General features: G+C 49.4%; 1 protein-coding gene across 1 annotated transcript in view; it reads right to left on the reverse strand.

The window, feature by feature from the left end:
* Nucleotides 1–8,030: 8,030 nt before the first annotated feature.
* Nucleotides 8,031–14,545, reverse strand: part of KCNAB2 (potassium voltage-gated channel subfamily A regulatory beta subunit 2) — a 25,390-nt gene continuing 18,875 nt past the window's right edge. Inside the window, exons 5-8 of the mRNA XM_027843886.1 lie at nt 14,362–14,456; nt 12,276–12,396; nt 9,089–9,177; nt 8,031–8,344 (exon numbers count right to left, since the gene is read on the reverse strand). Coding sequence (XP_027699687.1) covers nt 8,255–8,344; nt 9,089–9,177; nt 12,276–12,396; nt 14,362–14,456 — 395 coding nt within the window. The 3' untranslated portion in view covers nt 8,031–8,254. The remainder of the gene's footprint in view (nt 8,345–9,088; nt 9,178–12,275; nt 12,397–14,361; nt 14,457–14,545) is intronic.

Genomic DNA, 14,545 nt, shown 5'->3' on the forward strand with positions numbered 1-14,545 from the left:
TGGCTTTTATTAGTGACTTGGCTGGTTCTATCCCTCTGAGATTGTGATGAAGTTTGAGGTTTATGAGACTCAAGGTTGAGGGGGTGGACCACTCTAATCCCTTAGGCACCACCTTCCCATGTCCTTAGGGTATTCATTCTGGTGAGGCAGGGAGGGATATTCCTTTTTCTCTATGTTCCCCAAATCTGGATTTCCCAATGATATAAAAGGCATATTGCAGCTTGAATGAAGAGGATCTGAGTGGGAATGAAATAACAGATGAAAAAGCCTTTATTAAGTGCTTGGCATAGTGGATAGAAAGTTGCCCTGGAAGCCAGGAAGAACTGGGTTCGAATCTCACCTCTGATAACATGTGTGAGCCCTGAGCAAGTCACTTAAACTCCTGTTGACCAACTCTCTGAGACCTGCTAATGAGAGCTCCCTATGCTAATGAAATCAAAGGTCTGGTCTCTATCCCTATCTTAAGCACCTATTATGTGCCAGAAATATAAGAAGGAAGATGGTTCTTTTCTTCAAGCAGCTTACATTCTAATAGGGGGAAGCTGGTATGGGGAGCAGCGGAGACTGAAGCATGCTTTGGAGGAAGGGTGCCTGGAGAACAAGGGGCAGTGGGTCTGTCCAGCTTGGGGAAGTGTTTGGTGTTTCCAGCTGAATGTAGAGGAAGAGCTAGGATGGGCAGAGCCTCTAGGAAGCCAAAGGATGGATGGGTAGAGCCCTTAGGGAGCCAAAGCAGCAGAATGATGCCAGGAAAAGTGGCCAATGTCTGGACTTCTCTGCCTTAGTTTAGCAAAAGAGCCCCAAACTTGGTGCCAAGCCAGGATGTTGCCAGGGCCTTGGGGCAAAATGTCTGCACCTTGAGCTCTCCGGTCTAAAGCATATTTTGTCGAGGAAATTGGCGACCCTCACGTTTTATGTAACCTGATGTTTACAGCCCAAAGTCATTAAGTTTTTGTGTTGAGAAATTTGTCTTAATTTCTAGATTTTTTTTTAAAGGGAAAAAAAAGTATTTTTTTAGGTACGATAACTCAACAATGGATTTGCGGGTGTACGTGTTTGTGCTTGTGTGTGATATAAGCTCGTCGAGTAAGTAGTGATTTGAGACCTGGACCTTCCTCTTCCCTCGGGCCTCAGGGCTGCTCACAGGAGACTCTGCCAAGCCCCTGGGGCCAGGGGTGACCAACACCCCGTGGCCCCTTTGGTTTAGGACTCTGTTGAGGCCTGTGCTTCCTAAGGGGCCCTGTCTCCCTCCTTCAGTATGTAACCTGGGGCAGCCAGCGTTCAGAAGACTGTTCATTGGTCAGATGGTTTTTTCTTTCTCCTTTCCTTTCAACCACCAAATGCTTCATTCCCAATGAGGTTTGGGCATCCTATATCCGGGCCCGTGTGAATGCTGATGGGGTGGGATCAGGCAGGTTCTCTGCCCACAACAGAGCAGCTCAGAGTCCCCACGGCCAGCTTGCCACCATGATTCCACATCTGTTGTGTTTGCTATCCTTGGCCTCAGAGTGAGCAGGCCTGTGGTAGGAGGGTTGACAGATACTGTAGCCAACACAATCACATCTACTTTGTACTCTGTGTGTATTTGTTTTTGTTTTCTGTGTTTTAAATAAAGCCTTTGAGAAAGGAATAAATCAAGAGTTTGGCTAAGTATCTCAACGACTTGAGAAGAAGCCCCCCAGGCTCTCCCAGGGGCTAGGAGAGGATGGACTGTGGCCCAATGTTCTGTCTCAACCTCATTGTTCCCCCCTTCTCCCCCTCCAAAGGATCTGGACTAGATTTATCCAGAGCTGTAACCAGAAGTTTTTGTGCGGGGCAAATGGTGCAAAATATACCTTAATTTAATTGGGAGAGGGTGGCAGAGACTCAGAAATGCCATCACACCACGGATGGGGAGGCTGGGGAAAAGGAGCTGCCATCTGGTAGCTTTCTATATTAACTAATTAGTCTTGCTAAATAGATTGCTAAATAGATAAGCTCAGTTATTTCTGTTGCTGAAAGACTGAAAGCTCTCTTAGCACATCTCTGGATTTGATGCCCTAGGGTCAAAAAGCCCTGATACCTCCCTTTAGTTATGAGGCTGGCTTTGTCTCAGCCCAATGTGGCAAAGGGAATAAGGAGATGGAGGTAGCAACTTATATTGTTATGGTGCGTCCAATGTTCTCTAGAGACGGATGTGTACACAGAGTGGATGTACCGAGGTCTTGGGCAAAAGGTAGAGAACTGAAAACAGGGACAGCCCCCTCTCCCCCCCAAGAAAGACACCCTACAACTGTTTTTGGTCAAAAGTATGTGGTTTGTCTTCTTCCCAGGAAGGTGAAAGCCATTTTATGACTGCTTGGTAAATGCAGGCTGAATTGATTACAATGGAGTGGGAGGGGACAGGGCCGCAGGAGGTCTGCCAGGGTTCCTGGGTCAAAATGCAGCTCCTGTTGCAGTGTGAGGATGGGAGATGGGCCAGGCAGTCCTGCATCCTCCCTACTTTCCAGGTCAGGATGTGGGTGGTCTTATTCTAACCCTTATCCCAGGGGTTTCTACTGAGAATCAGGAAATCTCCCCCCACCCCCAAACTCCGGTGAAGCTTAGAGCCCAGCTCTTGGGGGAAGCTGGGAGCAAGGTGCCAGAAACAGCAGAAAATAAGGCTTATATTTTATTTTGTCATTCCATAAATACAACGGCTTTATCTCAGTCCGAATCTTCACTTAGAAGTGCGATGTTATATGGAAATTTGTGCCTAGATGGATTATGCAGTTAGCTTAGAAACCAGTTTATATTGATGTGTACATATATGTATACATATATATACATATATAACATATATTAGATATAAAAACCAAAACCAAAGAGAAATAAAAGCACATTATTTACATGACATGAATTGAACAGAAGATGGGAATGAGCCCCTCTTGTTACTTGGGAGATCGAGGCTTTGAAAGGAGTTGCCACTGTAAGTGCTGCTGAATCCATGGATACCATTAACTTCGAGATTAGAGAACACTGGAAGGCCAGCCTCAACCCAGCCCTGTCTCGAGCCCTGCCCACCCATTCCACCTATGGCTTAGCCCAACTCTACACTCATCTGCCCCTTGGGCTTTTACTTGGAATCCTAATTCTGAGGTTCTTTATTGGAGTTTCATAGACCTGTCAGGTTTGAAGGGCTCCATGAATTTTGATGGGAAAAGAAAATTACATCCTTATTTCAATATAATTGATTTTCTTTGTAATCTTATACATTTTGTTTCTGCATTTAAAAAGACGATTCTGAGAAGGGGTCCAAAGTCTTCACCAGACTGCCAAAGGTAGGGTCCAAGACACACACCAAAAAGGTTAAAAATCCCTCATTGAATGGCTTTCTGGAAAGATAATTTGTTTGGGTTCAGACACTGAATAGTTTTCTCCACTTGAGCTCTAGGTTCCATTAATAATGTACAACCAGGGTTAGAAGAAGGAGAAAGAGCCAGAGGTCGGAGCCAGCAAGGGGGGGGGAGGATGGCAGAGGATTCCCCCCCCAACCCCACCTCCCTCAAGACTTTCTAGGGGCAGAGCTCTTTCTCTCTCTCACCTTTACCACCTGATGGAGTGTTCAGATATGTCCTGTACGTTAGAGATTGAGGGAACGGCCAGGGAATTAGCCAATGGAGGCCAGGATTACATTCCCAGTTCCCCCTTCCCAAGGCTTGCTTTTCCCCAAAGCACACGTGCTCTTATCCACTGGCCCTTTGGCTATTTTTAAGGGGCAGTGGGGAGGAGAAGGCCAGTGTGGGTCCCTGTATATATTGTATATATCCATCTCTAGAACCAGAATTGCAGTGTTAGAGTTGGAAGGAGCCGTCCCCTCTCCCCTAAGCTGTGCCCACAAAGTAAGAAAAACTGCAGGAGACATGTTATTTATGACTGACCACTTCTGTCCGCCCTGACTACTGCCTATATCACTTCAACCCTCTGGGCCTCACTTCTCCATCTGTAAAAGGAATTCTGTTGAACCCAATGAAATCATCAAGAGGGTTAGCTTTGATCTTAATCTGAGGTCCATGAACTAAAAAAAAAAAAAACCAAAACAACTGATCACTGTATTTCAGAATAATTGATTTCTTTTGTAATCCTATGTATTTTATTTTGTGCATTGGAAAACAGGCTTTACCAGACTTCCCAAGGGGTCCATGACATAAAAAAGGTTAAGAACCTATGGCCTACTTGGTCTCCAAGGTCCTTCCCACCTCTAAATCCTGTCTCTTTTCAGATATAAGCTGGCCCTCACATCCCTACCAAATCTCAAATTCTATGATTCTGATACTAGTGGTGGACATAGCCAATGAACACTGGGACTCCCATTGAGCTTATGTTTTTGAGCCATTACCAAAGGTTTCCTTGGGACTTCCATATTCTCATCTTTCCACTGAGTCTATTGCCATCCAGAGGCCAGGTTGGGAGTCCTTCCTGGCTTAAGCTCCTGCCACAGCTGCTATGATGGTGTCAAGCTTTGGCCAAGGCATGCCTATCTGGCTGGGTAAGAAGAAAGCTCTCCTTCCTGACGACAACTACTATTGAAAGGGCCTTCTCATGGAAGAGAGATTGGCTTTGTTCTGCTTGGCCCCAGAATGCAGAACCAGGAGACAGATTTAGACCCAATGAAAGGAAAATCTTGGGAGGTGGTGGGCTCCCCCTCACCAGAGGTCTTTGATGACCACTCACTGGGTGTGTTACAGAGAAGATTATTGTTCAGGTCTGGGTTGGGCCAGATTGTTGCTGAGGTCCCTCCCAACCCTGAGATTCTAAGGATTCAGGCTGGTCAGTACAAGGAAGTGGAGATGGCTTCCTCCTGGGAACAGGGAAAGGCCTGGGTCTTCCTCTATCCTCTGCCCATGGAGGAGGCTAGCCTCCCTTAACCTGGAGACCTCATCATGGGGCCACACTGGGTGGGGCTGGTTCCTTACAAGCCATCAAGTCACTGAATCATTGAGTCAGTGTTGGAAGGGACATGCACATGCTCAGTTTTACAGAGGTGGAAATAGGGCCTGAAGGGTTAAGGGACCCTTGACCAGGGTCATTAGTCCCTATCTACCCTGAAGTGTGTAGAGTACTTTGGGAGGCTTGCGGCACCACATAAAGGCATGATGGGTTGTGATGCCAGAATCCAGGCCCTCTCAGGAGTTTAATTCATGCTGACTCCATCCTTTGCAGCTCTGATCACCTGCCCCTGGGCACCCAACATGGTCCAAGGCTCCCAGTCCCTGCAGCAAGTCCAGAGAACACAGCTTTGTGTTTGGGCTGACCCAACACGTCTGTGCCCCAAGGCACGTTTCTTCTTTGTTTCAGTATCTCTAGTACTTCACTCTATGTGCCTGGCACAGGTGAGGTACTCAATAAATGCTTGTTGATTAACTGGTTAATTGAAGGGCACAGAGCTAATCTGGGCTCACTGGGTACCCTGGATCATCACCCTCATTCTGCATGGCCCTTCAGGGCAGAGTTAGGAGCAATGTTCCAGAGAGGTCATTCTCAGCTCAGATTCTGGGAGTTTCTCTCTGGGAGCTGGAACGGAGGGTACCCAGGCTAGTTTACCCTGGGCACTGCTTACTGTTCAGCACCACCTCTCTGCTCCTTCTTAAGGACTCACTGTAATTACCAGGTGACTGAGGGCGAGGGCCAGGCAGGGACTTCTCTTACAACACGACAGATTGAGGTAGGTAGGTGGGCATGAACAAGGAGGTGAACACCTCAACAACTAAGTGTGCCAGTTAGCTTCAGGGATGGTCTCCAGCTTGGGTTTTTCCCCCTTTTCTCATAATCCCAGTGCTTAATACAGTGCCTGACATACAGTGAGCATTTTATAAGCTCTGTTCTGATTTATAGTAGCCAACAGTGGCTGAGGAGCTCCCAGTGATTTTGATCGTGGTTATTCAAAAATTCTTTTTTCTATTCTCCCCCTTCCCCATCTCTAGGAAGGAAGGGTTCATTGCTTGTTACTACTGCTTACTGGTGAGTTGGGATAAACTCCTCAGGAGATGCTGGAATAGTCTGTAAAGGGAAGGATTGAGAGCCAGCCTCTCTCCTATTCTTGGGCAAATCCAAACCATTTGCTAGTGGAATGTCTGGGTTTTAATGAACTCATGTGGCTTGGTTCATGCCAGTTACCACAGGCAATATTACTACCTCTGTCTAGCTCCTTCTGACCTTTTAGTAGGTCAGAGAGGAGAATTTCTGGGAATACCAGCTTCTCAGAAACATAAACTGAGAACAGATGCACTCTAGACATGGAGAATACCCAAATGGCCACTGGCACTGGGGGGCAGGGGAGGGGAAGAAAGATATGGCTGAAGGGGGAGTGTGATTTCCCATCGTCCTACATTCTTTCTTTTGTCAGAATCTCATGACATACTGTGGCTACCAGCTCCTGTCTGAAGACTGGGGGATGGACAAAATCAGCCCCTGTGAGTGTTTCCTGGGAGGCCCAGGCCTTTCTTATTTCTTGTGAGATTTGGATTTTCACTGCATTGTGTGTGTGTATGTTTGTGTGTGTGTGTGTGTGTGTGTGTGTGTGTGTTTGTGTGTGTGTTATGTTGTTTTTAGTGTGGGCTTGTCTTGGGTAGAACTCAGTCTCTGGCTAAAGTCACAAAGGTAGCATGGAGTCACATCCCTGAGCCCCAAGGCTTACACTTGTGAGAGTGAGCTGGGTTGCTGCCTGCCTGGATTTCCAGCCACCCAGCTCCAGGCTAGGCCATGGAGGCGATATAAAGTGCCAGGTGCCCCCAGGGTCTGTGGAACCACACTGAGGAAGGGGGATGGGGCTTGGGAGCAGGTGAGAGCTAACTGGGCCATGGCTACCTTGGAGGGATATGTGCAAAAAGGGAATAGCAAGCCTTTTCCAGGAATTCATCCACTGAGAAGGAGTCAAGAGGATCAGCTCCATGTAGATAAACAGTGGAAAGAGTCCTAACTCCATGGGAGGCAGAGGACCGAGGTTAATCTGACCACTTGTGTCACCACCTCACTGGGCCTCAGTGTTCTCATCTGTAGGAGGCTAGGCTCGAGGACCTCTACGGTCCTTTCTAAGCCTAAGAGCCTAAGCCCTAGTCTTTCTATCTTGGGGCATTATCCAATTACCCCAAGTTGTCATTCAGTCTCACAAAGGAGGATGAGGTAGGATGGAGGGAATTATATCAATTTTGGTGAAGGACGCTTCAGAAGTGGCCATTATCTCCTACTATTTTGGAAATGTGGCTGCTGGACTTCTTTTCGAAACCCTCCCTCCCTAGGATATGATGTATACAAAACAAATCAGGGTCTCCTTCCCTAAGGTCATTTCTAAGAGGGTTCCTTAAGCACAATTCTCATTTTCTCAGATGACTCTGGATCCACTCTGCTGACTTTAACTGGGCCTAGATCAAAGGATGCTGGGGAGAGTAGAGATATACTCTAAAACTGAACTCCAGGGTCAGGTGAGAGGAGATTTATGTATCCTCCTAGAATATCAAATCAAGCCTGAAGTCTGTTGGATGGGGTTACCCAGATAAGTAAGGGTGTGGGACAGTGGTGGGGTGTGGATGGAAGGAAAGTATTGTTTGAGCAAACCCTACAAGCCTGGGTCAGTATTCTGATGAGAAACATGCAGAAGAATTGACAGCTATGAGAGAGGCCTGATGGCAATCTGTACTAGCGATGGAGTAAAGGGAGGGGATATTCTGGAAGCCCTCATATTGCCCATTTGGTCAACGCAGACATTCAGGCTATCACGAGAAGCTACACTCCATAAATACATTGTGTGTGTGTGTGTGTGTGTGTGTTTAAATAGAAAAACAACAAAGTGCTCGCAGACACACATGGATGGGGGCTTTTCCAGGTAGAACTCACCACATCTCTGATCAGACAACACAAGCCAGTTCTAGGCTAGGATTTGGTTCAGGGGCCTCCTTTTGATGAGGCAGAGGAGGGAGGGGAAACCTTGGTTGTCTTTTTTCAAGAGGATGAGCTGAGCAGAGACGGCCCTGTGGAGGGTGGAGAACACGTTGGAGGAGCCTTCCTCACCCGGACTGTTTCTTGAGCACGAAATAAATTTTATTAGAGTAAAGCAGCATATGTTGTCTCACAGCAACGTCTGAAAGATCTTCCCTAGGACATCTCGACATGGATTCTTGGATGCAAAAGCACAGGCTTCACCTTGCTTCAATAACAGCTTAAGCAAGCGAACAGGAGACTAGGAGGGAAACAGTAACTGTCCAGGCAGATCCAGGTTGGGAAGGGAGGGAGGACGGGAGGATTAGGATCGGTAGTCCTTTTTGCTGTAGGGTTTATTGCCCAAAATACTATCAATCTCATGGATGATGGAAGACGACAATTTGGGAAGGACCTGCAAAGACAAACAGCCTGAGGGTCATGGGCAGACAGGGTAATGCTGGGATCTCACAGTACTCCTACTGTTCCATGGAATGAGGGTACAAAATGTGTGACTGATAAGTAGCGGATGGAAATTGGCATTTAAGAATGTTTGGGGGGCATGGAGGAAGATCATGACTCTTGGGAGGCAGGTCCCTTTGAGGCCTAACCTTTGGCCAGTGTTTGCACCCCCAGAAAGATGGTCCCCTTCCTGCTGCTGCCCCCAGGGCCTGTGAGAGGCACCGTGTGCTGCTGGCTGAGCGATGGGGAAGGAGTGGGAATGGATGGCCTAGAATTTTTACCCAAATCAGATACGGGACACAGAGTCTACAGAAAGATTCCTGAGAAGTGGCCAGTAAGGGGTCTCTCCAAGCTAATCTTTCTGTCATTGGCCGTTGGGTTGTTACAACACTCAGCGCCTGCAGCACGCCAGGCCCTGACAGCCACGTTACCTTGGCTGTCCAAGACCCAAGGAAAGCTTTCCCTGTGGCTGGAAAGGGAGCAGGCTGGAGGGAGGTTTCTAAGTTAGCTCTTAGCTCTAAACAAGGCCTGCTGCCTCGGTGGCAGAGCTACTGGGAAACCCTGCCCTGTGGCCAGGTAGTTATGGGGCTGTGCCTGACCTGAGAGGAAGTAAACGTGAAGGCTGAAGAAAGGTAGAGCTGCCACTGGGCCCTGGAGAGTGCCCCAGCCACCCCTCACCAAGCAGCAGGGCACTCACCTGTATCGCACCAATGTTCTCCATTAGCTGGTCTGCGTTGGAGGCACCTAGCAACACGGAGCTGACGCCCTCGTTCCTCAGACACCAGGCTGGGGGATAGCAAAGGGGAGGATGAGTCAGCTTGAGCATCTATTAGCCACCTACTGTGCTAGGTTATGGAGGTAGAAAGACAAAAGCCAAACAGTCCCTGCCCTCAAGGAGCTTACATTCTATTGGGAAGAAACAACATGCACTGGCCTGCTGCTCCTTGACCATCTTCTCATCAGCCACCTAGCTGCCTGGACTGGACTCTGCAAAGAGGACTCAGCTTCCCAACTGCCCTTCTGGGCCCTGCTGGCCCAGCTGCTCAGTGGCCTGCTCTTTCAGGCACGTCCCGGCCGCGTTTCCCTTTACTCCCTCTGCCCCGGCCATCTTCTTTACAGCCGCCTCGCTGCTGTGTGTGCTGCCGCCCCTGCCCCCTTAGCCTTCCCAGGGATCAGATCAGCTCTGCTGTCGCTCGAAGAAGGGGGTGTCCACCTACCCCATAGGCCTCATTCACTGGGAACAGAACTTTCCAGACCAAAGTACCCTTCCCTGGCTTTTTCATTATTGTCTGTCTCCTATTATCAGAAACGGCAACTCCTTGAGGGCAGACTGTCTTTTCTTTTGTATTTCCCTCCAAACCATAGCATAATGCTTAGCACATGGTAAATGCATAATAATTTCTTTCTTTCTTTTCTTTCTTGCTTCCTTCCTTCTTCCTCCCTCCCTCCTTTCTTCCTTTCTAGTATCATTGGGTGGTATAGTACATAGAACACTGTGTCTAGAATCATGAAGACCTGAGTTCAAATCCACCTCAGCCTCTTACTAGCTGTGTGACCCTGGGCAAGTCACTTAGCCTTTGTCTGTCTCAGCTTCTTCATCTGTAAAATGGGAATAATCACAGCACCTACCTCCTAAGGTTGCTGTGAGGCTCAACTGAGACAGTATTTGTAAAGCACTTTGCATAATGCTGGGTACACAGTAGGTGCTTAATAAATGCTTGTTCCCTTCCCTTTTCTCCTTCCTTAGTAAATACAAAACAAATACACAGCAAAAACACAATAACTTCGGGGAGCAGGGTAGGGAGGGCACTATCAATGAGGGCATTGGGAAATGCCTCAAGGAGGAGGTGCCAACTGGATCTAAGCCTTGAAGGGAGGTTGAGGTGAGGAGAGAGTACTTTCCAGGTAAGGCAGACAGCGCATGCAAAGGTGTGGAGGTTGGATGCCCAGGTATGGGGCCCAGCTGGATGGCCAGTATAGATGCAAGGTAGAACATATGGGGGTGAGCCCACGCTGGGACAAGAGCCTCCGAGCCGGTGTTTTGTCCTGGAGGGCTTAGGGAGGCCCTGGAGCTTTTTGGGCTGGGGAGCAGCGCTGTCACCCTTGCGCTTCAGTGACATTGGCTTGGTCAGGCTGTGCAAAGTGGGGAGGCGGGGTGCCAGCTATCCCCAGAAGGCCACCGGCTGCCGGCGCCTCCCCGTCGGAGCTTATGTCCCATCAGTTCTGAACGTGCTTCGTGATTTCCACGCGGAATCCCTCATCATCGTGTACGATCCTTGAGGGCAAGAATGTTTCTACACTCTCTTCGAAGCCATGCATGGCACACAGTAAGTGACTGAGCGGTTGAGTAATGCCGACCAGTCGGGAGGCCATTCCAGCAGTCAGACGAGAGCCGTTGATGTCTGGGACGTGAACAAACCTCCCTGTCTGCCCTCTTGCTGGGAATATGCTTCCTCTCCTCCTCTGTCTTTTGTGGGATCAGAGATTCAGAGGTGGAAGGGACCCGGGAGACCGGCAAGTCCAGCCCCCTTATCTTACGGATGAGGAAACTGAGGATCAGGGAGGGAAAGTGACTTACTAGTTAGTAAATGTTTGAGGCAGGATTTGAACTCAGATCTCTCTGACTCTGAGTCCAGTGCTCTACCCACTGCACCACCCACCTAGAAACTTGGGTTTTCATCAAGACTGCTCAGATGCCACCTTTTGTGCTCCCCTTGTGCTGTAGAGGTTTTTTCTGCCTCCAAAATACTCTGTATTCACTTTTTTTCTTTTTGCTAGGCAATTGGGGTTAAGTGACTTGCTCAAGGTCACACAGCTAGTACGTGTTGTGTGTCTGAGAGCAGATTTGAACTCAGGTCCTCCTGATTTCAAGGCTGGAGCTCTATCCACTGCGCCACCTAGCTGCCCCTCTGTATTCATTTTGTATAGATTCTGCATATACATATACATGTATGCTGCCTCCCCCATTAGAATGTAAGCTCCCTGAGGGCAGGCTGTTTCATTTTCGTCTTTGTGGCCTTAGTACCTAGCACATAGCAGGCAAGTCCAGTCAAATCAACACTACTACTACTAGATGCTCGGCACAGAGCTAAGCCTTGGGGATTCAAAGGAAGGCAAAAAAGGGCGCTGCCCTCGAGGAGCTTACATTCGAATGGGGGAGACAACCTGTAAATCACTAGGTACGCATAAGATATATAGAGGAGCTGGAGGGAATCTTTGAGGGAAGGCATTGAGAATGAGGAGGACTGGGAAAGGCATCTTGCAGGAGGTGGGATTTTAGCTGGGATTTGAAGGAAGACAGGAGGCAGAGATGAGGAGAGAGAGCATTCCAGGCACGGGGGACACCCAGGGAAAGTGCACAGGGCCAAGAGATGGAGGGTCTTGTGAGAGGAATGGAAAGGGGCCAGATGCTGATTGATTGATTGGTTGACAACTGATGGGCTATGGGGTTAGAGAGGAGGAAGAGCTGTAACCTGAGGGGCATGTGGGTGGTGACGGTAGTGGTAGTGGTGGTGGTGGTGGTGGTGGTGGTGGTGGTGGTGGTGGTGGTGGTGATGGTGGTGATGGTGGTGGTGATGGTAGTGGTAGTGGTGGTGGTGGTGGTGGTGGTGGTGGTGGTGATGGTAGTGGTGGTGGTGGTGGTAGCAGTAGGGGTGGTAACAATGCTGGTGGTCATGGTGGTAGCAATGGTGGCAGTAGTAAAGGTAGTGGTGGCGGTAGCAGGGAGGGGGTGGCTTTAATCAAACAATAAGCATTTCTTTGGACTCTGCCAGGATGGACGTCTGGGGAAGGGGACGCTGGGATAAAGAAGTTCCCTGAGGGGCAGGCCACCCTTGTTCTGCTCGGACACACGTTGCCATGCTCCCAGCCCGTCTCCCTCTTACCGATGGCCAGCTGCGGGAGTGTGCAGCCCAGGCGCTCGGCGATGGCTTGGAGCTCCTTCAGCTTGGCCTGCTGACGTCTGCCCTCCTCACTCAGGATCTTGTCCTTTAGCCACTGGTATCCCTGGGATGAAGGCAGGAAAGAGGGAAGTGGAACACAGGTCAGGAGGGGCCTACCAAGGCCCACGGAAGAGAGGCAGCTGTGGGCTGTCTGCCTCCAATGTGCACTCCCAGCTGAGCACTCGGTCCAGTTTCTTTCTTCTTCCTTTTCCTCCTCCAAGCCCTGAGGCTGCCTGCCAGTCCAGCACCCCTCTTGGCCCTATTTCTAAACCCAGACCAGGACGCCCCATCCCCTGCTCGGGGCATCTGTGGCACCCTAGCCCAGTCTCTTTTGGTATACTGGGCCACCGAGGAATGGACCAGGGATCAGAGGCCAGAGTCCATTACCCACCTGCAGCACACCAGGGTGGTCACCTCCCCAGGGCAAATGGAGGCAGCCTCCTGTACCAGCTTCCCTGAGCTTTGTAGAATTGGAAACTCAAGGCAAGGGACAGGCATCTGGTAAGGGGGAGCCAGGAATCAGACCCCTGACAATGCTTCCACTCTGCCCCACCCCCCCAACTCCAAGTCATTCAAGTCAATTCCACAAAGGCTTTGAGCAAGACACCATGTTAGGTACCAGAAGCCTGCCCTCGAGGGGCTTACAGGCAATAAATGCACAAATTAAACTTTGTCACTCTCAAAATGAGAGGGTTAGACTATCAGTGGCTTCTAAAGTCTTCCAGTCCTAAATCTATAATCCTTTGATCCAAAATTTGGGAAAGGGGAGAGAACTGACAAGTAGCAGAAGGGCAGGAAGAGGAGATGGGGAAGGCTGAGCCTTGAAGGCATATGAGGGTTGGGAGAGATGGAGATGTGGGGAGTGGGGGATGAAGGACCGGACGGGCTCTTGGTTAAAACGCACAAAGGCAGGAGGAGATGCAGTGCTGAGCTTGGGGTCCTGCCTGGCTGGGATGTCCAGGGCATGAAGGACACTTCTGTGGGGTAAGGCAGTGAGATAAGGAACCATGGGCTGAGTCCCAGTTGGGGAGGGCTTTACAAGTTCGCATGAGCTGTGTGCGTGTTATTGATGAGGCAACAGGGAGCCAGTGAAGGCTTTTGTGCAGGGGACTGGCTTGGTCAGGGCAGTGCCTTAGGATGGTTATTTTGAGTGAGAGGTGAAGACAAGCCACCTCAAACCACAAGGCTGGAGGTGGTCAGGGTGGGGGTGGGAATGGGGCAATTCTCTGCCCCCCGCAACATACTGCTCTCTCCCACCCCTGCACCTTTGCTCATGCTGCTCCTTCTGCCTGGAATGCCTTCCTTCCCTTTCTTTGCTGAATTCCTACCCAGCCTTTAAAAACCAACTCAAATGCTGCCTCCTCCAGGAAGTCTGCCCTGAACCTTCTGGGCAATAATGACTTTTCTTCTCAGGTGTCACCTAATCTGCACCTCTCAGGTGCTCTTATCACCAAACATGCATTTCAATCATGTGAGTTTAGTTAGGTCTTAGCATCCTGGAAGTTCTTTGAGGGCAAGGACTTTGCATCTCCTCTAGAGCCTGACATGATGCCCAGTACACAGCAGGCACTTAATAAGAAGAGAGATTCTTTCATGATCCTAGCACCCAGCATACGGTAGACACTCAATAGATGCTTGTTGCTTGATTGAATACTGTGTGCCATGGCACTTATAGGAACGGCCATGTAGCCCGGGAGGGCTTTGTTCAGACCACCTTGAGAACGGCCACTCTGGGGGCCGGTGTGTTTGTGTGTGTGTGTGTGTGTGTCTGTGTGTGTGTGTGTGCGTGCGCGCGTGTTCCTAGCCCAGTGTGGGGCCAGCCCCTGTACTTGGAGGACTTAGTGATACAGAGACACATCATCAGTTCATTTACTGCCCGAGAGGTGGCCACGGCCCATTCTTTGGGAAGGCACGTAGGGCTTCTGCTGGCTGCTGAGCTCTTAGTGGACAGAGAATTGGGGTCCTGGCCAAAGCTCCTTGTACCCAGCACGTTCTTGCTGCTCCCCAACTCAAGATGGGCTTGCTTTACCTTCAGTGAGGCCCTTGAGTAGGGCGGGATCCCACTGTCATATTTTCCAGAAACAATTCCACATGCGAGAGGAGACCATGTCATTGCACCCACACCTGATAGAGGAAAAAAAACCAGGTTATATCTATCTATCTATCTATCTATCTATCTATCTATCTATCTATCTATCTATCTATCTATCTAT

Source organism: Vombatus ursinus, unplaced genomic scaffold, assembly GCF_900497805.2.
Source record: "Vombatus ursinus unplaced genomic scaffold, bare-nosed wombat genome assembly UNPS02014932.1, whole genome shotgun sequence".
Lineage (NCBI taxonomy): Eukaryota > Metazoa > Chordata > Mammalia > Diprotodontia > Vombatidae > Vombatus > Vombatus ursinus.